The following is a 25055-nucleotide window of genomic DNA, read 5'->3' on the forward strand; positions in this document are numbered from 1 at the left end:
AGTCCAAAAAAATGAGTTGTCTCCTTTGGAAGGCAAACAACAAAGACAATGATGACAGAAAGGAAATTGCAAAGGGAATATACTGGGAATTTCTATAAATACTGACTTTCTAAATGCCACATAATAGCAAAAGAAATCTAGCTGGGGGATTATTAATTTGCGTTAATATTAGCAAAGGAATGGCAAAGAATATCAAATTTCCTCAGGGGAGGAAATTAACAGTATAGGAATTCCCTCCACCAAAGTAGATTACCAATCCTGCTATGATTTAATAGATAAACCTAGTTCATTAGCTGAAGCACAGAAAAGATGAGTGATTTGCTGAGATCACAGAGTTAATGAGCATCAATGGCAAGACTTGAACTCCTTTCTTCCTGACTTCAAGCTTAGAAATCATCACTAGTAGATTTTTTTGGATCTTTTTTTCCTCTCCTGTAGTATTGAAGCAATGATGGCTATAAACTGATTCCTTAACTTTTCTCTGTTTTACCTCATGAGCTTCAGTAGATTTTTTTAAGTGGCAGTGGCTAGGGCAGGTTAGGAGTTCTATGCATACCCACAGGAACAAAATACAGCTAAGTGGCCCTCAAGGGGCCTGCACTCATGACCTTGGTCTTCTCAGCACTACAATTTAACAAGTGGGCTAACTAGGGCATCTATAACAGCCAGACTTAGCACATTCATTTATTTACTTATGGGGAAGGGGGCTCCTAAAATAGCAATTAGAACACAAATTTGACTTGTCAGATTTGCCCCTTAAAAAGGAAAGGGGAAAGTAGCTAAGAAAGCACAGCCAGATGGTTCTTCCTTCTGTTTGAATTTTCTGATGCTCTTACCTGTTTTAGAGATATGACATTGCAGCAATTAGCAGAGCATAACACTAAGGCCCCTTTAAACAAAGGAAAGCACCCAGGAACATTCCATCTTAAGAGAGCACCGAAGGCCTACCTAGCTAACCAGGCATTTCCATAAAATAATACATCCTTCCTGTATGTATTAAGAAAACTAGCTTTGGTCCAAAATAACCAGGAATACAATCCTTTCATTATGATAACTGCACAATCCTAATCAGCTCATACAGAGGTCTAGAAAGAAAAAAAATCCTAGAAGAAAAAGGCAATAAATTGCACATCCTTTGAAATCTGCTTGCTATCATAATATGTAAATTACCAAATGTCTGAAATTTAAGGCTCAGAGTTGCCTCCAGTTATTTTGTCACTTCCTTCCCTTCAGCATTTCTCCAGTCCAACTGCTGAATACATCGGGTAAGATTGTTTTAAATGAAAAGAATAGGAGGCATGGAGAGTACTCTGTTGGAAGCATTTTGTTTCATTAAAAAAAAAAAAAAATCATCACCGTGACAGCTTAGCTGGAAGAAATCCAGGACTTTTGCAATCTCCCACTAGGATCTAACATTAAGGAAATAGCTAGTTACAACTAAAAAATACTAAAGGGAGTATAAATACTAAAGGGAGTGTAGGATACCTGAAAATGAATGAATACAGAGTACACCCTGCTCGTGAAGATGTTGGTTGTAAGGTTACTGTGAACTTTATTTGTAAGTAAATTATAACAACAAAAACAAGTCCATACCTGTTTCTTATTCAGAGCAAAATCTCTATGCAAACTTCAACAGAAAGAATCAAACCATGCTGCAGTAAACCCTGTCATTCCCTATTTCTTTACAATCAATATCAATTGGTACAATCAAATCAATCTTAAGATGTGATTGAGTGATATGCTACTTAGACAGTGGGGCTAAGAGGCTATAGTTCACAGCCCTGTCTAAGCACTGAGAACCAGCAATGTATTTACAGCATTAATTTCATTTTGCATTTGTATATCAAAGATCACCAGTTGTGCTCACAAGAGGATTTGGTTTTTCCTACCTCATGATGATTCCTGTTCAGCCATTCCTTGATGGTGGTTAGGGCTATGGTTGCAGCTGGCTCATTTGGAAATCCTACATCAAGAGCAAACAAAGATCAAAACAAAATAGAATTAACCCAGTATAGAAAATGTTTTGCTCATGTGATTACATCTTTAATAAAATCAGAACAAATTTACAGACACTGTGAAGGACATTGTGGGGGAATATAAAGACAAATTAGACATAGTTGCCACCCTCAGAGAGTTTGTAATCTAGTTGTGGAGACAGAAAAAAAAATCACTGTGAATATTATTTTTTTAAAAACAACAAAATTGTTGTTTTAATTCAAATAGCTCCAAACAATGTGAATCATCACAGGGATTGTATGATTAATTACTCAATGTACTCTACTGACAACAAGTGCTACAAGAATTCAGAGGAGAGGTTGATCACTTCTAAGCAAGAATCATTTAAGAAGACATTAAGCAAGTAGTGGGATTGGGGCTTTATTTGGAAGGATGGGAATGATGTGTATATTCAAAGAAAATGGGAGATTAAGATCATATGTGTGTGTGTGAATGTGAGCCTAGGCACACAGCCATGCTTTCCTGACAAGCACTTGAAATACTAAAGTTGATTTTAGAGACAGAACCAGTCATCAATCCTGTTGCTTGATCGAAGGTTTTCATGATGAAAATGTTTTACATCTGGACCTACAATGTAATGCTAAAATAAAATAATAGGCATATTTAGTATTCTTCTCTGCAGTAATTTAGCATACTATAATATGGGAAGAAAAATGTTTTGCAGTTTAAAAGAGTAACAACAAGCCTTCTATACTGTGGTAATTATTCTACCAATTCTAGTTTCCTCAAAAGTATCAAAATCACATTAAAATATAAATTACAAACCTTGCACCATTATAACTATTCTTTTTCAGTGTAGCTTCCACAATCAGAAGAAAGTTGTAAAGTTGTCTGCTTTTTCAGGCACAAAATCATAAAGCTGTTTTATTTTGTAGCCTTAGGTGGGTAGTTGAAATAATTAATATGGAAAGCACCCTGAGGCATGGGGGTATGTGAAAATTTCTAAATTTTTTCCTTGTTCTCCCTCATCTCTCTATGCCATACTTCTGGTCTTTTTCTTCCATATTCTAAAAATATTCTAAGAATATTGTCATGAATCTGTAATCAGTCAGTCAATAAACACTTATTAAGAGTCTATTGTGTTTGCCAGGCACTGTGTCCGGCCTTGGGGATATAAAGAAAGGCCATAGACAATCCTTGGTCTTCTCAAAGAGTGGACAGCCTAAAAAGGAAGACCACATGCAAACAATGTTATGGATACAAACTGTAGTCAAGATAGTTTGGAAATAAACAGAGAGAAGGCCCTCTCAGTAAGGGTGATCCTGAACTACAAGTTAATAGAAGCCAGGAAATGAGGATAAGAAAAGAAAGAGTTCTAGATAAGAGGAACAGCCCGTGAAAATGTCTGTAGCTGGGAGATGGACCTTCCTATTTGAGAAAAGGAGACCAGTGTCTCTGAACTGAAAAATGCATGTGAGGATTCTTGGTGTAAGAAGTTTATTAATAATCATCTGCACTAATAATCAGGTGACAATTACAATCACCTAAGGAGGTACTTTACAGACAGCAACTTGAGTCAATTATTAAGCATTTGTGAATCGAATAACAACTTTCAAAGATTTTCAGAAACAATTCTACCTCCACATGTCCTTCCATTTAGCCATTCCTAAAGCATAGAAAGTAGGGACTGGAAACTAGCAAGAGGAATAAAGTAAAAAGAAAGTTGGGTAATTGGAAAGTATCTTTTAGTGGCACACCACTGTCTACAGCATGAAGTATTAATTCTTGCCGCTAATATTCAACGCTCTCCATAATCCAGTTCCAATTTGTTTCTTTAACATTGTTAAACTACTTCCTTTCACATATTGGTGATTTCTGCCAAATGTTCCCTCATTTTCATCATTCCCTTTCCTGTTTCTTTGCCTTGATCATTCCATCCCATAAGTCTGCAATAGCTTCTAAATACAAAATCTGAGGGTTATCTTGTTAGAGCAATTTATATAAAACCCTCTGCTACTTTTATATTTTATATTATTTTAAAAACATTTCATTGATTTTTTTCTTTTTCTTCAAATAATTTCCCAACATTTCCCTCTTCATAAAACCTTTCCTTACAGCAAAGAAAATGAATCAGGGATAAAAAACAAAGCTATGACATACAAGCAAATGCAACATTCTAAACTTACAATCCACCTCCATTTTACCAAAAGGAAAAAAGCTTGTTTCAACATTGATATTGTTAATTAAGACAAGTCATTTAACTTAATTTAATTTATGATATCTTTCAGTGAAGCTGTCATTTACATCACCATAGAGCATGTTCTTCCCATTCTGCTTTGTTTTCTCTGTATTGCTTTATATCAGCCTTTTCAATTTTCCTTGGATTTCTCTATTCATCATTTTTAATGAAATATGATTAATATTCACATTTTGAGAAGTCATGGGCACCAACTTTGCTTCTAGTTTTTTGCTACCTTAAAAAAGTATTTATACAAAGATTTTGATTTGCAAGTAAGAGTTCCTTTGATCAATGACTTTTCTGACCAGTCCTTAGATAATTGAAACATTTCAGCAATTTACTCATTTTTTTTTCCTAGAATGAGTAGACCAATTTGCAACTTAACTCAAAATGCAGTATATCTATATTCTCACAACTACTCCAACAAGAACAATTTCTCTCTTTGATAATAGTTTTTGAATTTGATGTATATATATCGAAATATTGGACTTTTTAAATGAGACTTTCTCCTACTATTTTTCCTACCAAAAAAACCCAAAACAGGAACTTTTGGTGTCAGTATTGAAAGTCTTTTGATGATTTCTCTTATTCTCTGATCATTTATCTGAGGGTTAAAGATAATGACTCAGTCTTATATATATGTGTGTTAATTCTCCACAAACCTAATATACACACATATAAATGTGTGTAAAAAATTAATAGCCCTGAAGTAAGGAAGACCTGAGTTTAAATCCAGTCTCAGATTAACTGAGTGACCATAGGTAAGTCATTAAATAACAATAAATAATAATAAATTAAATAATCCCAATTGCCTCCAAAAAAACCCAAAACTGGCCAAACCAAACAAACAAAATTAGGAAGACGAATTAGGCTATTCCATTTAAAGTAATGATAAAAAAGCATGAAAATAGGAGTATTTTTCAAACCTGCTAACGATATAAATTTAATTACAAAACATTTTACAGATTAAAAAGGAAGACATTTGGAAAATCTGGAATCTAAGATATGGGTAGATCAAGATACACACACACACACACACACACAAATATGAATACATTATATATGTACAAATTAATATGCATTTATAGTTACATATATAACTATATCCTTTTATCAATTAAAACATTTTATATGGAGATATATAAATGCATTTAAATATATTATGTTTACCTATATCTATATGCATACATAAATATACCTATATTTATATATATAGATATGTGTGTAAGTGCAGGTATGTGGGTACCTATATCTACACACACACACACACACACACACGTATGTACATACATCTACACCCATATATAACTATATTTTTACACACCTATCTTGAATTCTCTATTTTTCTGCATGTTTTCCTCTTTATCTGCAAAGAATTTTTTGGTAGTTGAATTTATATGTACATTGATAAGTTAATGCTTATAATCTAACATGTTTTACCATTATCTGGTGTGGAATTTCCTTTCTTCCTTCTGTTTTTTTTTTTTGGTAGCATATACAAAAGCTGATGATTTTGTGGATTTTATATCATTCTATTTTAATGAAATTTTTATTTGACTTTAATCAAATCAAGCCAACAAGCATTTATTAAGTGCTATTATATGCTTGGCATTGTGTTAAGTGCTAGAGTTACAAAGAAAGGCATGAAGACAGTCCCTTTTATCAAGGAGTTCACAGTATAATGGAAAAGACAATGTGAAAACAACTATGTACAAGCATTATTTATAAAATATAAGTTGGAGATACTCAATAGAGGAAAGGCACTAGCATTAAGGAGGATTTAAGAAACCTCCTTGTAGAAGTCGGGGCTGAGTTGGCGGGGAAGAGGGAGAAATGAAAGGAGGAAAGAAAAAGGGAGAGAAAGAAGAAGGAGGGAGGGAGGAAGGAAGGAGACAGAAAAGGAGAGGGAGAGAGTAAGGAGGATCACAGTTTATGTAGTGGTCCTGGAAGACTAGGAAGATGATTGGTATTTAGGATAGGAAAGTTAGGAAAAGTGAATGGATATTTTTGGAGAGGAGGGGGAAGGTGGCAGTGGGGAAAGAAAGGAAGAAGAGGGAAGAACTCAGATAGATAGAACAAGAACTATGACTGAGTTGTGTCAGAAAAACCTAGAGAGAAGAAAGTATTAAGTAGAAAGGGGTGATCAACAGTGTCACAGGCTAAAGAGATGTCATGAATGATGGAGATTGAGAAAAGGTCATTAAATTTATTTAATTATAATTATAATAATTACATTATTTAAGAGATAGCTGATAAATTGGAGACAATAGCTTCAGTTGGATGATAAGGTCAGAGCTAGACTATAATGAGTTAATAAGAGATTAAGAGCAAAGGCAGTAGAGGCATTGATTATTGATTATAGATGGCCTTTATCAAGGAGTTTAGCCACACAAAAGATAGATATGGGAAAATAGCTATTGGATATAGATAGATCAAAAGAGATTTTGTTTTGTTTTGTTTTCTCTTTGTGCTTTTTTTCAGTTTTTTAAATTGTTTTATTTCTGTAACTATTGCTTTTAGCATTGTATCAAAAAAGAGGGGTGATAAAAGGCACATTTGCTTTATGGTGCTATAGTGAGAAGTTTTATACTACAAATAATTATAGCTCTTAGTTTTAGGTAGAGTCTTTTGATCATATTAAGTCAATGTCTTTTTATCTCCATACTTTTTAGTGTTTTTAAAAAAATGAAGCCTATTGTTCTTAGTAATATAACAATGTGATATTTTTATCTTGTTTTTACTGATATAGTAATATGATCTTTATTATGTTTATAATTTTCTCCATATTGAGAGACAGTCATTTCAAATAGAGCCTTGTATCTAAAAGAATCCAAAAGAAGAGGAATCTTATCACCTTTCAGTGCAGCCAACTTTATTTTTGCACAGTTCTAATTGCTAAGTAGTCTTTGCTTACATCAAGTCTTTGCAAATTATATCCATTCCTTGTTCCGTATAGTGACAAGAAACAAAACATGCATTAGTTTTCTTCTGTGTGATAGTCCTTCAAACATTTGAACATAACTATCATGAATCTCTGGGTTCTCCATTCTCCAGGATATATATACAGTTCCTTCAACTGATTTTCATATGGCATGAACTCAAGGCTCTTTGACATTCTGGTCATCCTTCTTTGGATACTTTTTAGTTTGTCAATATCCTTCTTAAACTATGATGCGCAAGCACGTTTAACCTATTTTGGATTACTGCTGTCTAGAGGAGGCGGTAGGAGTAAGGGAAGGAAAAAATTGGAATACAGGGTTTTGCAAGGATAAATGTTGGAAACTATCTATGTTTCCATAAAATATCATATATTTTAAAAATAAAAAGCTTTAAAAAATAAAAAATATATTAAAAAAGAAAAATAAATGATGTCCTAAGATGGGGAGGGAAGGTAAGAAAGGAATCCTCTGAAGTCTTCCCAAATTCTCCTTCAAATAATTAGAAAACCACCTCAGGATTGGTAGAGGAGCAGGAAAAATCTGTCTCACTGGGGTGAGAGAGGAATGAGGTCAAAGAGCAGCACAGCCACAGCTTCACAGTAGGGGGTCCTGCAGCAAGGCTCTAAACCTAACACATTTTACCTGTAAGGCCCCACCCTCCTGTAACTAAGTAGCTTGTTCATCTTTTCTATAGAACGATAATATTCCATTACCTTCATATACGACAATTTATTCAACAATTGTTGAATTCCTCAATTAATGGACATCTATTCATTTTTCCAATTCTTTTCTACCATAGATACAGATACAGACCCAAGAGAGACACTGCTGTATCAAAGGGTATGCACAGTTTTATAGTCCTTTAGGCTTAGTTCCAAATTGCTTTCCAGAATGGTTAGATAAGTTTATAACTCCACCAACAATGTATAGTGCCCCAGTTTTCCCATATCCCCTTCCATATTTATTATTACCTTTTCTTGCCATCTTAGCCATTCTGAGAAGTGGTACTTTAAAGTTATTTTAATTTGCATGGAACTCAAAATTTAAAATAAATTTTAAAAGAAGAATGGGGTATAGCTTTGAATACAATAATTCAGATAGTATCTGAGGATAATAGAATAGAGTGACTTTCATCTCCTAATTATTTGAAAGTATATTTCTCTCTTTAAAAATTATTTATTTTTATTAAAGGTTTTTAATTTTCAAAAGATATGCATGGATAATTTTTCAACATTAACCCTTGCAAAACCTTGTGTTCCAATTTCCCTCCTTTCCCCTACCCCCTCCCTTATATAGCAAATAATCCAATATATGTTAAACATGGTAAAAATGTTAAATCCCATATATACATACACATTTATACAATTATCTTGCTGCACAAGAAAAACCAGATCAAAAAGAGAAAAAGTGACAAAGAAAATAAAATGCAAGCAAATAACAAAAAGAGTAAGAATGCTATTTCCCACAGTTCTCTCTCTCGGTGTAGATGGCTCTCTTCACAAGATCATTGAACTGGCCTCAATCTTATTGTCGCCGTGTATGATGATCTCTTGGTTCTACTCATTTCACTCAGCATCAGTTCATTAAGTCTCTCCAGGCCTCTCTGAAATCATTCTGCTTGTTGTTTCTTATAGAACAATAATATTCCATAACATTCATGTACCATAACTTAATCAGCCATTCTCTAATTGACGGGCATTCACTCAGTTTTCAGTTCCTTGCCACTACAAAAAGGGCTGCTACAAACATTTTTGCATATGTGGGTCATTTTCTCTCTTTTATGATCTCTTTGGAATACAGGCTCAGTAGAAACATTACTGGATCAAAGAGTATGCACAGTTTGAGGGCCTTTTGGGCATGAAACTATACTCTTAATGCCATCTAAATTCATAGAAGCTATTTTGGTTACCATATCACATTGTTAACTTCTACTGAGCTTGCAATTTGCTAAAAATCCAAGATCTTTTGAAGAACTGCTGCTGTTTAACCATTCCCTCCCATTCTGTACTTCTGAAGATCATTTTTGGCCCAGTGAAGAATTTAAGTGTATCTTTGTTGAAAATCGTCTAATTAGTCTCAGCCTAATGGTCTATCCTATCAAGTTCCATTTGGCTAATTACTATCATCCAATATGTTAGCTATCCCTCTCAGCATCACATTATTTGCAAAGTTGATAAGTATTCCATGAATGCCTTTATCTAAGTCACTGATAAAAATGTTAACTAGATTACACTTTGCTTTCTGACTCCAATACTCTCTGGAAGAAAGAAGAAATAGCACATGGATGTTTTGGACAACTAATGGAAGACTGCTATTCTTTCTGGAATAGAGAGATATGGAAAAAGAAATTGTCACTGCCATGATGTGTGCATTATTCACTCAGTTCTCTGTAGTTCTGGACTTGGCTCTTTACCAGATCACCAACATTCCCAATACCAAACTGCAAAGGCCCCAGAACAGAAAAGCTATGGGAGGTAGAAAGATATTACCTAATGGCAGGCATACCTCCTAACACTCCAACTCTGGCCTTCACTTCTAAATGTATCAACAAAACAAGATTATCTTCATCCTTTCTTCTTCCAAGAATTCTCAACTTTGTCATTATTGTGATTTCTTTTTGAGTCCTAATTCCTTCAATCCCAATCCATTCATTGACTAGGAAAACAGAAAGTAAAGTTTAGTATTCTTTTAAAAAAATTTTCCTCCTTGTAGAGGCTTTATTCATGGAATTGAGGAGTAGAGATGATTTTTGACTACTGACTTATGAAGACCCTTGATGATGGGGTATCCTACCGGCTCTCTAAGCAGTTTTCTACCTCTGAGGCTATTACAGATTCCATGTGAATTCTATAATGGGGAATTCAATTAGGAGGTAGAGACAAGCCTGAGAATGTAGCACAGCTTATAGCAATGATAGATATTAGGGCAGCTAGTGAAGTCCCTTTAAGGTAGTTACAGTGGTTCTCAAAGTCTGGTCCAGAGCATCTTGAGGAATCTCTGAAATCTTTCAGAGAGTCTACAAATTCATAATTGGTTTTTATTTTTAATGTCATCATTATCTATAACTATAACCTACATAAACAAAAACTCTTTGGACAGATCCTCAATCATTTTTAATAAAATAAAGATATTGAGGACAAAAGTTGGAGGACACTGAGGTAGTACATGACAGAAGATGTTATTTCCTGACTTCTTTCCAGCACTTCCCACTTTTCAGAATCCGTACCTTGGAGGCTGAGGGGAAGAGGCAATTCCATAGTGTTGTTCAGAGTAGAACAGCTTTTCCATATGGTAGACTTTTGCTGTTTTACCAGTCCTCATTATCTTATTTCTTCTTCCCTTTCTTCCCCAATTAAAAATTGTTGTTCTTTTACTTCATTTTGGTGTATTTCTTACTTTTTAATTTTATTTTTTTATTTTTTTGCTGAGGCAATTGGGGTTAAGTGGCTTGCCCAGGATCACACAGCTAGGAAGTGCTAAGTGTCTCTGAGGCCAGATTTGAGCTCAGGTCCTCCTGATTTAAGAGCTGGTACTCTGTCCACTGCACCATTTCTTACTTTTTTAAAAGACCAAAAGATTTGGATTTAGACATAACCTTTGGCCATCTTGTTAGAAATCTCAGAGACTATTGTTACTATCACTATTTTTTCATATCATTCACTTTAAAAATATTCAATTTCAAAATGGTATTCAAAATGATATAAATCCTAATTACTTTATTAATCCTTCCACTTCTCCTTTTCTCACTAAATTAGAAACACGGCATCTACTTTCTAACTCTGTGTCTTTCAAAGTATTTGTGTTAGAAAACGATTATGAAGACCAAAACCTAGGCAAAATTGACCTTTCTAAACTACACTGTTGTTTATGCACTGAATGGTTTTATTTTCAGGTGAACAATTTTCCCTTAGTAAGAATCATCTAAAAGTGCCTCTGTCTTCAGCAGGGCACTGGCCCAAAGCTGTGATAAAATACTAGCAATTTTATGAAATTGTAAATCCCCCCCATAAGTTGCACATTATTTAGAAAGATATTCCATGTGAACATACTAACCAAATTGGTACTGAATTGCTATAAATAGCCAAGTAGCTTGGAAATAGTTTAAGAATCAAATTATTTTCAACTCTGGAAATGCAATGCATATCCACTTTTTAAAGTCTTCCCTCATTCTTGATTATTTTTAATGAGAAAAAGTTGATGTTGTTTCCTCTCTGCATAAACATGAAAAATTACAATAAAAATAACAGGCATTTATAAAGCATCTTTCTTACAAGCTATTCATCACCAAACTGTCTTAGAATGCCCTAGAGTAGAAGAGACTTTTCTCTATGATTTTTAAAACATTAACAGTTAAATCTGCTTTGTTCCAAATTAAATTTTAATGGCAGAATTGCATTTTTTAAATAACACACTAACTTTAATCTTTGGTAAATTGAAAGGCAAAAGGCCTTGTTTAAAAACCAAAGGGACATAAAAAAAAAAACAAACAAACAAAAAAACATTTCCAGTTTCTGAATTTATGTGAAAAAAGAGTTGAAGTGAAATTGTTAAGTTCTTTAAAAATATAAAACAAAACTTCTTCCTCCAACCCTGCCCCCCACCACATCAAGGTATGGGGACAGGTGGTATTTTGTTTTTTCTCAAAATTGCATTTGTCAGCCTCTACAGCTGCCTCCCTTCTACCTCCTTCCAACCAAAAAAGCAATCCCCAAAGCACATGAGAATCAAATTACTTGAGAGAAATGAGCTCGAGGAGCCTTACAGTTAACGGATTGCTGGAGTAGCAGCTCAGACAATTCTGGCTAAAGGCTCAATTTCACAAAAGATAAAACAGGTGAAGTAATAAGAGCGACATTGGTCCATGTTACTGCAGTGAGAGCTGCTGCTGAATACTGAAAAGTGCAAAGGAGTGTTAGCCAGGAGACAAGGGTTCAGTGTATTCTTCACCCACACAAGTGGCATCATCTTGTTCTTGAGTATTTTTATGTTTAATTGTAGGGAAAAAAGATCCCATTTCACATGTTTAAAGGATCAAGATGTTATATCTAGAAGCTGAAAACTAATGAAGAATTTTCCAAATGGAATTTTCTTCACTAGATTCCAAGAATAGGTATGATATGGGATACATTGATAATAAAATGGCCCAAGTATGGTGCAGTTACTCAAGTGGCAGAACCATGCTTTAATAAAAGAGAGTAAAAAGGGGACAAAGGAAGCAAAAATTAATAAAACTGCAAAGGAAGCAACAGGGAGTAAACCTGTATAAAAAGTAAGGAAAATAAACCTATAAAGGGAATACGGTATAAATAAGTGATAAAGGGATATAAACTACCAGTAATAATGGACAGCAAGAAGATTTTTGGAGTAATTTGCATTGAATATGTGACATTTATATTTCTGTCACAGTTAAGTGACTGCAATTTATGCACAAAATGCTGGTGAGTCTTTTTCCAGTAGAGAAAGTAAAGGGGCTGGAGGAACAACACCTCTCCACACTCCAGGTTTTTAAGTACAATGAAGTATTCTTTTTCAAATCAGAAGGCCATTAGCGTGAAGAGAAGGAAGAAAACATATCTGAGAAGTCAGTAGGGAACATTGACCTGTATGAAAAGACTAAAAAGCAGAATGTCATGCAGAAAAAAAGAATGAAAGAAGGACCCAAGCCTACTTTACTCTAAGAAATGAATTTGAGGCTCTTTCTGAAGGGAGGAGAGCACTAAAAATTCTAAAGAGGAAACAGCCATTTGTTCTCCAAATACTTATAATATAGTTCTACAAATGCTTCCATGTTTGAAGGCCATCCGGTAAAGTTTGGAGGATGAAAAGAAGTGTGGTGAATAACTTCTTGGGCAAGAAAGTGGAGAAAACTATTTGTTAAAATCATTTGAAAAATGAACTAATGATGTTCATTGTATTTTTGGGACTTTACCTAAGACATAACAAACAGCCTCTCAAATTTTTTCTAAATGGATGACTACAACCCACTTTTAGTCATTCATATGGGCATGAATGATGCTGGCAGAAGGAATCTTGAAAACATTGCCAAAAGATTAAAAAGTTATGCAAAAGAAACTGAATCATAGAGGCAGAGGTGCTGTTTTCCTCCCTATTATACAGGAAAACAAGGAATGCTGAAAAGAAGATGATTTTGGAGAATATCTGATTTAAAAGACTTGTGTCTGTGAATGAAAATTGCATTTATGAATGATAACTTAAAATCAAGAATTATAGTTTCCTAATAAGGAATAAAATGCATACTTAATAAAAGCTAATAAATTATATTTGCAAATTGTCTTAAAAATCTAATCAAAGTAGCTTCAAACTAAAGAAAATAGGAAAGAGAGAGAAATACCCAAGTATATCCACCAGGTGAAATACTTTAAAGATGAGATAGAATGTAAGAATAATCACTGTTGAACAATGAGAAGCTCACATATGGCAAAATTCCCCACAAAGCTAATAGTAAAACTCATAATGCAAAAAGTTAATATTCATATATCCAAAGTTTAAACAATAAGCAAAATGAACTGGAAGTATGTTAGGGAACAAGATGGCAAATTTGACTTCATAGGTATTTCAGAAATAAAATGATAAAAGATCTAAGCCTGAAATGTGTATGCTATGTTCAAAAGAAACAGAATAGTTTAAAAGAGGGTTAAGGATGAGATAAAGTTCTATCTTGGATCTCATCCTTAAAACATGGAAATAAGCATTTGGGACAAACAAAAATGACTAACACGAAAGAACAGTACAAATCATCTAATTACAAAGAGGAAATAAGTTAAAGACATGCTGTAGTAATGATGCATTTCGATTATACAGACATTTGTCAAAGTTCTCTGACAAATCAAGTAGTGAACAGCTTGCTTTGATGAAAATTTCCTGTTTCAAAAGGTGGAGGAACCAAAAAAAGGAAAATTCCTGCTTTGTTTCTGATTCTCACCAGCAAGACTAGAGGGGTTGCTAGAATGGAAATTATTGAGTAGTTTCAGAAAAAAGTATCTCCTCTTAAGATTTGTGATAGAAAAGAGAGGAAAGCCTGGTATACTTTCACATAAATCCTAGATTTTACCAGTAGATTTCAAAGGAATCAGAGGAAGGATAGGTGGGCTCCCATGAACTAAAATTCTACAGTGAAAGTCATTTGAGAAGGGATGTGAACCTCTCAAGAATGAAATTCTAAAGACACAGTAGGAAACAATCCCAGTGGGGAGACAGTATAATTGCACAGAAGATGGAAGTAAAAAAACAAACAAACCCAGAACATAACAGAAATCAATACAAAAGCATGAGAATAGTGTCAGGTATATATGTGACTCCTTGATATTATATTGTTTCATAGGAAAAGCTATGGACAATAAAGTTTTGCTTTTTTCTTTAAAATGATATCTAAAGAAAGACTATAATATAACAGGACAGAAGAATTGTATATAATAAATAAAATGGCGATAGCTCTCAAAACAGCAGAGTTGGAGTTGGTTGATTCATTCTTGATTTTGGGTTCCCAAAAGGGAAAATGACTTTTCAATACAAAGACCACTTCAAAGAAACCCAAAAAACAACAACAAATATTTAATTGGGAATTGATGCTCAAGATTAGTATGAACATATTGAGAGAGCATTTAGCTGGTCTTGATCACCAAACAAACCACATTCTAGGATAGTGAAGAAATTGGACTGTGTAACTGTTGAATAATTTGAAAGCTTGTGGAAGAAAGATAAGATATCACAGGACTAAAGAAGGACAAATATACTGATACTCAACACATGAAGGATTCCACAAACTTTAGTAAACTTGATTCCAAATTTTGGGAAAATTCTAGTGTATATTATTCAAAAGCATAATAAGTAAGGGGCTGCTAGATTGCAGTGAATAGATAGACCTGAAGTCAAGAAGACTTCTCTTTCTGAGTTCAACTGTGGCCTCAAGCACTTACTAGCTATGTGACTCTAAAGAAATGGCAAGTATTTTAATAAATGCTAAAATTGTATGTATACTAAAGTATTATTTTAAAAATAAATTTCTTTATGATTTATTATAAATAAATGTTTGCTTTGTACACCAAAAAAAAATGGCAGGTAGTATTACATTTGGTATTAACAATTTTCTGTCATTGTGTTAATGTTTTTCTTACCTAGGACAAGTTACTTAACCCTGGTTGCTTTAAGTTTCCTCATCTAGTATTTTTGCCAAGAAAACCCCAAATGTGGTCACAGAGAGTCAGATATTACTGGAAATTATTGAACAATAATGGTTAATAAAGATTTTAAAAATAAAGAAGTCATTACAAGGAACCAGTATAACTATGTCAAGAACAAGCCATGACCAACTATTGGAAAAGCTGTTGGAGGACAGGTACACTTAAGGTAAAATGGTAGAGTTATGAAGTGATCTACCCATTCTATAAATTGATTTGGAACTTGATCCAAAAAATCATTATATATACCCTTTGGTTCATTAATGCCACTACTAGGCTTTTAGCCCAAAAATATATAAGAAAAAGGAAAAATATTCATCTGAATAAAATACTTTTTGTTGTAGAAAAACAAAACAACTAGAAATAAATTTCATGTACATATATTAGGAAATGGTTGGACAAAATGGGTAACATAAATGTAATGGAACATTATTAGGATGTAAGAAAGGGATATATTCAGAAAAATCTAGGAAGATTTATAGGAACTGATACAGAGTGAAGTGACCAGAAATGAAAGATAAAATTCTATGTCAGTGTAAATGAGAAACATGTAAGAACTCTGATGAACACATAAAAAACGATATCTATTGAAAATTGACAATGAAACGTGCTTGGGGGAGAAATAAAGTACATTTTCATAATGGCTATTGTGTGGATTTGTGTATGTATATATGTGGGTGACTACAATTATTAATTATAAGGGATAGGCTTTGTTTTTGAAGGGTGAGGAAAATGGGAATTATGTTGGAGAAGTGATAGTGTGACTAAAAGAGAAATTTAAAAGCTGAAGAAAATAAATGAATAATTAAAATATTTAAATAAAAAAGAAAAGAATATTCATGTGAGAACACACATAAATAGTGGTGGATTACCATATTAAATTTTAAATATTAAAAAACCTTACAAGCTGCAAGTAGAGGTGGCAAAAAACAGTCGATACACAAAACATATGAGCAACAGATGTTCATGGATTTATATACAATCCTCCTCTCCTCTTTTGTTTTACTTGTTATATTGATATGTTCATTTCTTTGTTTATTAATTTAATAATAAAAAGAAAAAAAATTAAGTTCTGCTGGACTAAGTTTATAAGAGGAAATTAGAGTCTTTGGCTGGTCAAATACTGCAGGGAAAGCATTTAAACTTTCTTGATGTTGAATATGCATAATAAAGACAGGAATGAGGTAGAAAACAGAGACCCTGTTTCTTTAGATTAGCTTTATGTTCTGCCTAAAATTAATTTGCATGCTATAACAAGAAGAACTAGGGGAATATTTAAACCTGAATTAGATCTTTATCTGTAAAAGTGAGCTTTCATTTCTTCCCAGAAGTAGAGAGCAGAAAAAACTTAATCTTAGCCTAGCAGTATGGCCAAGAATTTTTCCTGAAATGTGGCACTTAAGAAATATTTATTGGCTGTCTTTCTATGACTAAAGAGCTAATTGGGAAGAGGTTCTAGTGCATATAAACTTTAGCAAACTGTAACTAGGATGGTTTAAATGATCTTGAGGTAATAAGGAAAGAAGCAGGGAACACCAGCAAACTTATCTTTTGCTATTTTCCTTTTAAAGATAGAAGAATGTCAGGTTTACAATAGTACAATGAGATGGACTTGGAACTATTTTAATAATTAAATTTAAATAGTGGATTAAATAGTGGAACTATTTTAATAATCAGATTTAAAAAGTGGAACCATTAAATGGTTCCATATCAACTCAAAAGGATATTGAAAGTGAAATACACCAGAGATTTATACTTGGCTCTGCATTAAAACAAACATAAATAAAGAGTGAATGAATAATAACTGAATGAATAGCAGTTATATCCATGATTTTGATAAAGGGATAACTTGCATCCTTAGAAAATTTATTGATGGCATGATGCTATGTGGGATAGCTAACATACTAGTTGAACATGTCAGGATCCAAAAAGTTATAGAGTGACTGAAAAATGGGTTGAATCTATCAAGATTCAATTTATTAATTGTATGGTCCTTATGTTTACGTCCAGCAAATTGATTTTAGAAATACAAGACAAGGAATGGCTAAATAGCAGTTCATCTGAGATAGATCTGGAAGGGGTTAGTGGATTGCCCATTCAACAAGAAGATAAGTGGAATGGGATTGAAGGGTTGAGATTACTTAATTCAGTGGCCGTTGACATTGTACTTTTGTTTATTTCTGGCTATTATTTGTATTTATTTTGAGATGCCAGACAATGTTAGTTCCCTCTTCCCCCTCACAGATATATTCTATGTACTGCTATTTGGATAAATGAATTAAAACTAGTTCAGAATCCTTTCTCTGGTGTGTTTTACTATACTAAGAAAGCCTGGGGAATTGGGGGTAGGGTAGGATAGAGAAAATGGTAGGAAAAGTGCTAGACTGTAGAAAAGCCTCTCATTCAGAGGATTTTTGTAAGTACCAGATAAAAGCAAGAATAACTAGAGCCTCTGGGTTAGTATTGTTATCTTTTTTAAGGTGGTTATAGAGCTATCTATTGAGGAAACAGAAGAGAGAAAAAATCAGATGAAATTACTTTGTGGTAAAGTAATATTATCATTAGAATGTTTCTGGGTCACATGCAAAAATGTTTGTACAGCTCTTTTTGTGGTAGCAAAGAATTGGAAAATGAGGAGATGCCCATCAGTTAGGGAATAGCTGAACAAGTTATGGTATATGAAGGCAATGAAATATTATTGTCCTATAAAAATGATGGACAAGCTGATTTTAGAAAGGCCTGGAAAGATTTACATGAATTGATGCTGAGTGAAACAAGCAGAATCAGGAATACATTGTATACAATAACAGCAAGAATGTGCAATGATCAACTATGAAAGACTTGGTTCTTCTCAGTGATTCAGTAATCCAAGGCAATCCCAATAAACTTTGGACAGAAAATGCCATCTGCATCCCAAAAAATAACCAAAGAGACTGAATATAGATCAACTCATGCTACATTCACTTCTTTTTTCTATTTTTTTTCTTCTCTCTCCCATGATTTTTTCCTTTTGCTCTGATTTTTCTCTCCCGACATGATTCATAAAGCAATGTGTGTTGATTAAAAGAAAAAAAAGAGAGAAAGAAACAAGGAAGGAAGAAAAGAAGGAAGGAAGAAAGGAAGGAAGGAAGGAAGGAAGGAAGGAAGGAAGGAAGGAAAAAATATGCTTTTTTTTTTTTAAAGGATGTTCTTTGTGGCATTTCCCTGTGTGTCTCTAGAAGTCATAAGCACTGGATTTTGCTTAACTGAGCCGACACCTGGCTTGATTGTTAATCTTAATTGCTTGGTCCATATTTATATCTAATTTACATGTCTTCTGAAGATTGTTTATATGCTACTTTTGCCCACTTTAGCTTTAGTTTAACTCAGATATCAAAAGTTCCTGAAGCTGACCTTTTCTAATTCTTATCTTTCTTGATATCCCTGTGATTGACATTTTTGGCCATCCTCTACGGATGAAACATCTTTTTTTTTTCCTCCCACAGCTCTTTACTCTTCTGGTCCACTCTATATTTTTCTAGTGAGGCTCTTGTAGTTCCTTCACTGATTTGTCTTTTCATCTAAATCCTGGTGTCTTATCACACAAAAAGTGCAGCACAAAAGATGTCACTGATTAAGGAAGCAACTAGAGACTGGAAGACTGATTCCAATTTGGCTGGAGAGGTAGTTTTTTGCAAAGTCTGGGCTTAGTAGATGTAAGCAAGAATATAAAGTGGCAAATGAGTTGTAGAAGAATGGAGATTAATTCCATTGGATAGTATAAGATCAAGAATTGGAACTATGGCCAATTAGAGTTTTTTATCATTTCTTTGATTCAAATACTTTGCAACACTTCACAGTCAAATACCCCAGTCCATTGTCTAATTGGTGGGGCTGAGTCATGGGGGCATGGAGAATTCAGCACAAGGTCAAAATAGCAGGCACAACAAATATGAAGCTGATAAATAATAAAATAAAAGACTCGATCTCTCTTGCTTGATAAATTGCATCCATTTCCACACCTTCAATTATCACCTCTAACAGAGGAATACTGAATTTCTATCTCTAGCCCTACTTTTTCTTCCAAGCTTCATTTCCACATTTCCAACTCCCTGGCAACTTCACTGTCTCCCCATTAGTACCTCAAACTTAAAATGTTGGAAACTGAAGCTATTATTTCATCAGTTCTTGTAACCATCTTACTTCTTGGTCTTCTTCTATTAACTTCTTGGTATATTGATGGCAATACAATCTTGACTGTTAGCAATCTGAAATCATTTAAAAAAATATTCTGTGATTCTGATTATATGCTCCTTTAAGAAGTCAAATGGCTTGGTCCATGATGCACAGATAGTAAATAGGAGAACCAATATTAAAACCAAAGTCTTGTGACTCAAAATTATCTTTCCAAGAATCCATGCTTCTTCCCCCCTTCCTAACTGTTCTCTCTTACTTTTCAGCCTCTTTATCTTTGCTTATGCTATTCCCACTATCTGCAGGAACCTTCTCCAAGGCATTGTCCATTAAAATTTTCTTCAAACTTATGAACTGTCCATTATGAAGAGCCCAAATGGAAGAAACTTTCCCTATAAAAATATAAAAGAAAGTCTTCTAGATGATTTACTTTGGAAATGACACTGTGTTTCGAAGGTATGCTGTGTTTCTAAGGCCCTTTTCATAAGGCAAAATTAATGATGAAAAGTGAAAATAAAATGTTTTTGTGCAATATATATATATGTATTTATCATAAAAGTGTTATGAATAAATATTTTAATGTGAATTCAAAAAGATTCATTTAACATACATTGTTAAATATTTATGAATATTTTGGATTTTGGATAGTTTGGAAGAGAAATATATATGTGCTATATATCTGAGGAATAAGATTTCTTTATCAACAATTTGGAGTAATGTCCCATTTTTAAAGGAACTGCTTAAAGTTATAAGGAGAAAAAGTAAAAACTAAAAAAATGTAAGTGTGAAGAAACTTTGTGTCAAAGGTATGAAAGAGAAAGACTACTGTGCTGAGAATTTCAGAGAGTTAAAAAGCATGATCACATATCAGCTAATTTTCATATACAGACTTTATAACTAAAGGATAAAACTAATAAAATGAGAAATCATATAAACATTTATAGACTAATGGTATGAATTTCAAAGAATTATCAATTTGATGGGAGAAATATAGAGAATTGTGATTTTTTAAAGTAAAAATTGAGTCACTGAGAGTCAGAAGGGTCTTATTTAAGCCATTGGGAGAAAACATATTTCAACATAAAGAAACCATATAAAATAGAAGCTATACATCTATACTAGTGAATAAGGGAAATATATTTCTCTTCAACATGAGTCATTCCTAGTACTCTGAAAGTATTTTAATGTAATGGTGCTCTGGCAATCTATCCCTGGGAACTTGGACCTGTTGGTGTTAAATCCAGGGAGGGGAGCAAGTCAAACTGAGAGAAGTGGGAAGTGTCTCACACACGTAGGTGAGAGTTGTAAAGTTCTTAATATAACACTGAGGTTCTGTTTATACTTCATAGTGACTGTAACTAACAAGACCCCACTGTAACACATTTGTCTCCTTAGTTTGTGGGGGCAGTGGAATAGAAAATGCATTCCTCATTAAAAGCGTTATATGTTGATTCAACCAATCCCAAAATATTACAGAGTCGCCTTACTGAGATCTGCAACCATTCAGAAGAGTTTATCCAAATATTCCATTGAGGAAAAATAAATGAATGAAGAATAACATTTGAATATTTGCTCACATTGTTACCTAAAGATGGATGGGCAACCCATTAAGTTACTCTTTCAATAGGGATATTTTAGAGAACTGATTAATAGACAATGAAACATGTTGGAAATAAATTGAAAAAAAGAGCATAGCCTAGATTGTATTTAGGAGATGGCTGTTTCATTGATGCTCAGCTACTCCTTGATGCCTTTTGAAAGAAACAAAAACTTGTCACATTTTGGCAATATTTTTAGATGCTGCTTTTAAGATTGTGGATAATGGAATATCATACTTTTTGAAAAATGAAAATTATCACTTGATTCAATCACTCTCTCTTCTTTGAGAATTTTCCTTTTCCCCTAGCAGATAATTTCTCCTCACTGTCAAAATTAACTTGTATATATTTTGTGCATATTTTTGTACATATTTATATCCATGTCTGTGACATTCTCTGATATGACATAAGCTCCTTAAGGGCAAGGACTGTTTAATTTCTGACTTTGTATTCCCAGAATGGAGTACAACACTTGGCATATACTAGATGCTTTATAAATATCTGCCAGTGAATTGATTAATGAGTAACCAAAAAGGCAATGGATGCTAGACAGAGACTCCTTCATGTTACCAATGATGACTTAAGTGTAAGAGGTACAATATAAATCATGTCATTCAACAATGTAGGATAGGGAAATGAGGTGGAACAATCATGAACTGACAGTGAAGGACAGACTACTACTTGATATCTATGCAATACACACACACACACACACACACACACACACACACACACACACACACAAATGCCTTCAGTTTATTGGGTAGAAGCTTTGTAATAGATTATAATCTACTATGATAACAATTGATGGGATTCCATATCAAAATATTAGACTATAGTACCTTATTTCTTCTATTTCTATCAATTGGGGAATGGCTAAACAAGTTGTTTTGTGTAATTGTGATGGAATGTTATTGTGCTTTAAGGAATGAGAAGGATGCTCTCAGAAAAACATGGGAAGACTTATGATGATGCAATGAAATGATGCAAAATAAAATGGACAGAACCAGGAGAAAATTGTACACAGTAACAGCAATATTGTATGATGATCTACTGAGTAACTTAGCTATTCTCAGCAACACAATGATCCCAATCAATTCTGTAGGACTTATGATGAAAGGTACTGTCCATCTCCAGAGAAAGAACTGTTAGAGCCTGAATGCTGATCAAAAATATTTTACTTTCTTTATTTTTCTTATTTCTTTGTTTTTTGTCTGTGTTTTCTTTCACAGAATGATTTACATGAAAATCTGTTTCCCATGACTCACATAGATAACCTATGTCAAACTGTTTGCCTCTTCAATGAGGGGAAAAAGGATGGAAGGAGAAACCATGGTACTCAAAATTTGAAAAAAAATGTTTAAATTGTTTTTTACATGTAATTGGGAAAAATAAAATATTAAATAAGATTAAAAATAATGTAATAGACAGAGAGATAGAGACATAGAAAAAGACAGAGACAGGGACAGAAACAGAGAGTGCTAAAATTTAATACTTTTGATTTCCTTAATCTTTTTACACCTACTGTTTTTATTTCACCCGACACCAATTCACTTGCCATTAGCAAAAAACCCTCTATATACTGAACTATATTTAGCCTTAAAGTATGACACCTTTAGCTCTTTCCCTTAAAAAAAATAAAGCAGAAAGTAGAGCTCTGCTAAGCTAGCTAGCAAGTTATGAATGAGCTGAATTTTTTTATGATGCACCTTTGTACAGATATTACATGAGGTGACACTCTATGAAAGCTTCATGCAGTCTGCAAACTTATAAGTGTTGAAGGCTCATTCTAAGGCTTTTATTTTATCATCTTTCTTCTAGGGAATTATAATAGTGACCTGAGAAACAATTCCAATTCTAGGCAAGCTGTTCCTACCGCCACTGCCATAATTCTCTTGAGGAAAGATAATGAAAGGTCCTGCTAAATTACCAAGAATTACTGGAAAGGGCGGGGGAAGTAATCATATAAGAGGACTTGTTTTTCTGTTTTCTTTGCCTTTTCTTCGCTCTCCCCAACAGTGATCTAGTGACATTCCAGGACTTCTCTTTTACTCATTCTCCAAAAAGTGATTAAGTGAACCAACAGCACTTCCCTTTCCAATAGAGGAGAATATGTGTTGGTAGAAGTAAAAAAAAAATTTCCATTTTGAAGACAATGTTATGCTTTGAGGATATTTCTTCTAAGGATCTTTAAACCATGTATTTATCTAAATTTGGGAGTACATTTGAGTGTTGTTAGCATGACAAGCATTGTCATAATTCTTCACCAACTATATCCTAAGGGGAATAACTCAAGATTAAAGTATCACAGAATGCTAGAGTTGGGATATGCCTTTGTAAGCATCTTTCTAATACATTTTCTTTATAATCAAGAGCATTTTGTTTTGTGAATTTACATTGTTCTAAGAAGGGATCCATAGGCTTTAAAAAATTTCCAAGTGGGTTCATGTTCCCTTACCACTCCCACTTAATCCCTCCCCCACAATATAAATAAATAAATAAATAAATAAATAAATAAATAAAAGCCCCGAGGGCCAGCTAGATAGAATAGTAGATAGAGCACTGGCCCTGAAGTCAGAAGGGCCTGAGTTGGGATATGACCTCAGACACTTCACACTTCCTACTTTATAATCCTGGACAAGTCACTTAACACCAATTTCCTCAAAAGGAAAAAAAAAGCCCTGCTCTGTATCCATTATCCTGTGACCATATCCTTAGGCAATATGTGTATGTATATATGTATGTGTGTGTGTGTGTGTATGTGTGTGTGTGTGTGTGTGTGTATAAAATCAAGCCCTCAATTAGAAAGATTTTATTATGAAAATCTGATTTATAGGACCTTAAGATCAAAGTGGCAATATCTCATGAAACCAGTTTCCTTGTAAAGAATTACAGAAAGCTTTTGTAATCTCAAAATGTACCTTCTTCTGAGTGCCTATCCTGCCTTCCTAATATTGTTTTCTAAGAGCTTGGAAACCATGTTTGCATGAAAAGTACATTGCATTAATTCGTACGTTGCCTTGTAAATATTTTAGGCTTTTTGTTTGTTTGTTTGTTTTGTTTTTGTTTTAAATATGTAACTGTTGAGTAGTCCTAACTGGTTATAAACTCCATGAGAGTAAACATATGTTTCATTTGGGATTTTAAAACTCATCCTATAGTACCTGCTACAATGTGCTGTTCAAAGGTTTCTGTCAGTTGATGGGGACACAGCATTCCTTAGGTTATCAAAACCTGCATGTATTAGGCTTTTGACCAATCATGAGTTCTCCACTCTGACTTCAGAGACTTGATCAAATTATTGTTGATTCCATGTTTTATTAATGTAACATTGTTTTTAGCACACAGATAAAAAAATATGAATCATCTTTTGCTTCATGTTGCAGAAACTTCATCAGTTGGTTTCAAAAGTGTTTGTGATTGATTAACTATTGTATATATCTTTAATCTGGTAATAGATATCATAGCATTATTATTGACACATACAAGATCATATATAATTCCAAGTCAAAATGATAATAAACATAAAAGGCTGTTTAGGGTTGGGTCTTTGTTGTTGTTGTTTTGTGAGGAAGGATATTTAAGAATGTGTTGATCAGTAATTAGCCAATTGTAGCTAAGAAGAAAGACAGCTAAAAAGATTCATTATGTTTAGATAGTATGTAAATATCATTTAAAATGAAACAAAATCTGCAATTGTACTTTAAGAATATTTATCATTTGAAACAGTTCTTGTCATCAGCCACTAGTAAAGAAGATATTTTATAATATAATCAGCTATTCACTTTTATTTTGTTATATGGACAAAAAAAGTAAAAATAAATAAATCAATTTCCAACTTTTAATATGAATTAGATTTGTGAAATTCTATCATTTTTCTTCACATATTTGGTAAATGCACATTTTCACAATATTCTGGCTTTAAATCAAAATATAGAAACAAATATTTTTA

At 33.4% G+C, this 25055-nt stretch overlaps 1 protein-coding gene across 3 annotated transcripts in view; it reads right to left on the reverse strand.

The window, feature by feature from the left end:
• Positions 1-25055, reverse strand: part of MACROD2 (mono-ADP ribosylhydrolase 2) — a 2209416-nt gene that overhangs the window by 662542 nt on the left and 1521819 nt on the right. For all 3 annotated transcript variants that reach the window (XM_051975902.1, XM_051975903.1, XM_051975901.1), the window contains exon 8: positions 1890-1963. In XM_051975902.1, the coding sequence (XP_051831862.1) occupies positions 1890-1963 (74 nt within the window). The remainder of the gene's footprint in view (positions 1-1889; positions 1964-25055) is intronic.

This window comes from Antechinus flavipes, chromosome 2 (assembly GCF_016432865.1).
Source record: "Antechinus flavipes isolate AdamAnt ecotype Samford, QLD, Australia chromosome 2, AdamAnt_v2, whole genome shotgun sequence".
In the NCBI taxonomy this organism is placed as follows: Eukaryota; Metazoa; Chordata; class Mammalia; order Dasyuromorphia; family Dasyuridae; genus Antechinus; species Antechinus flavipes.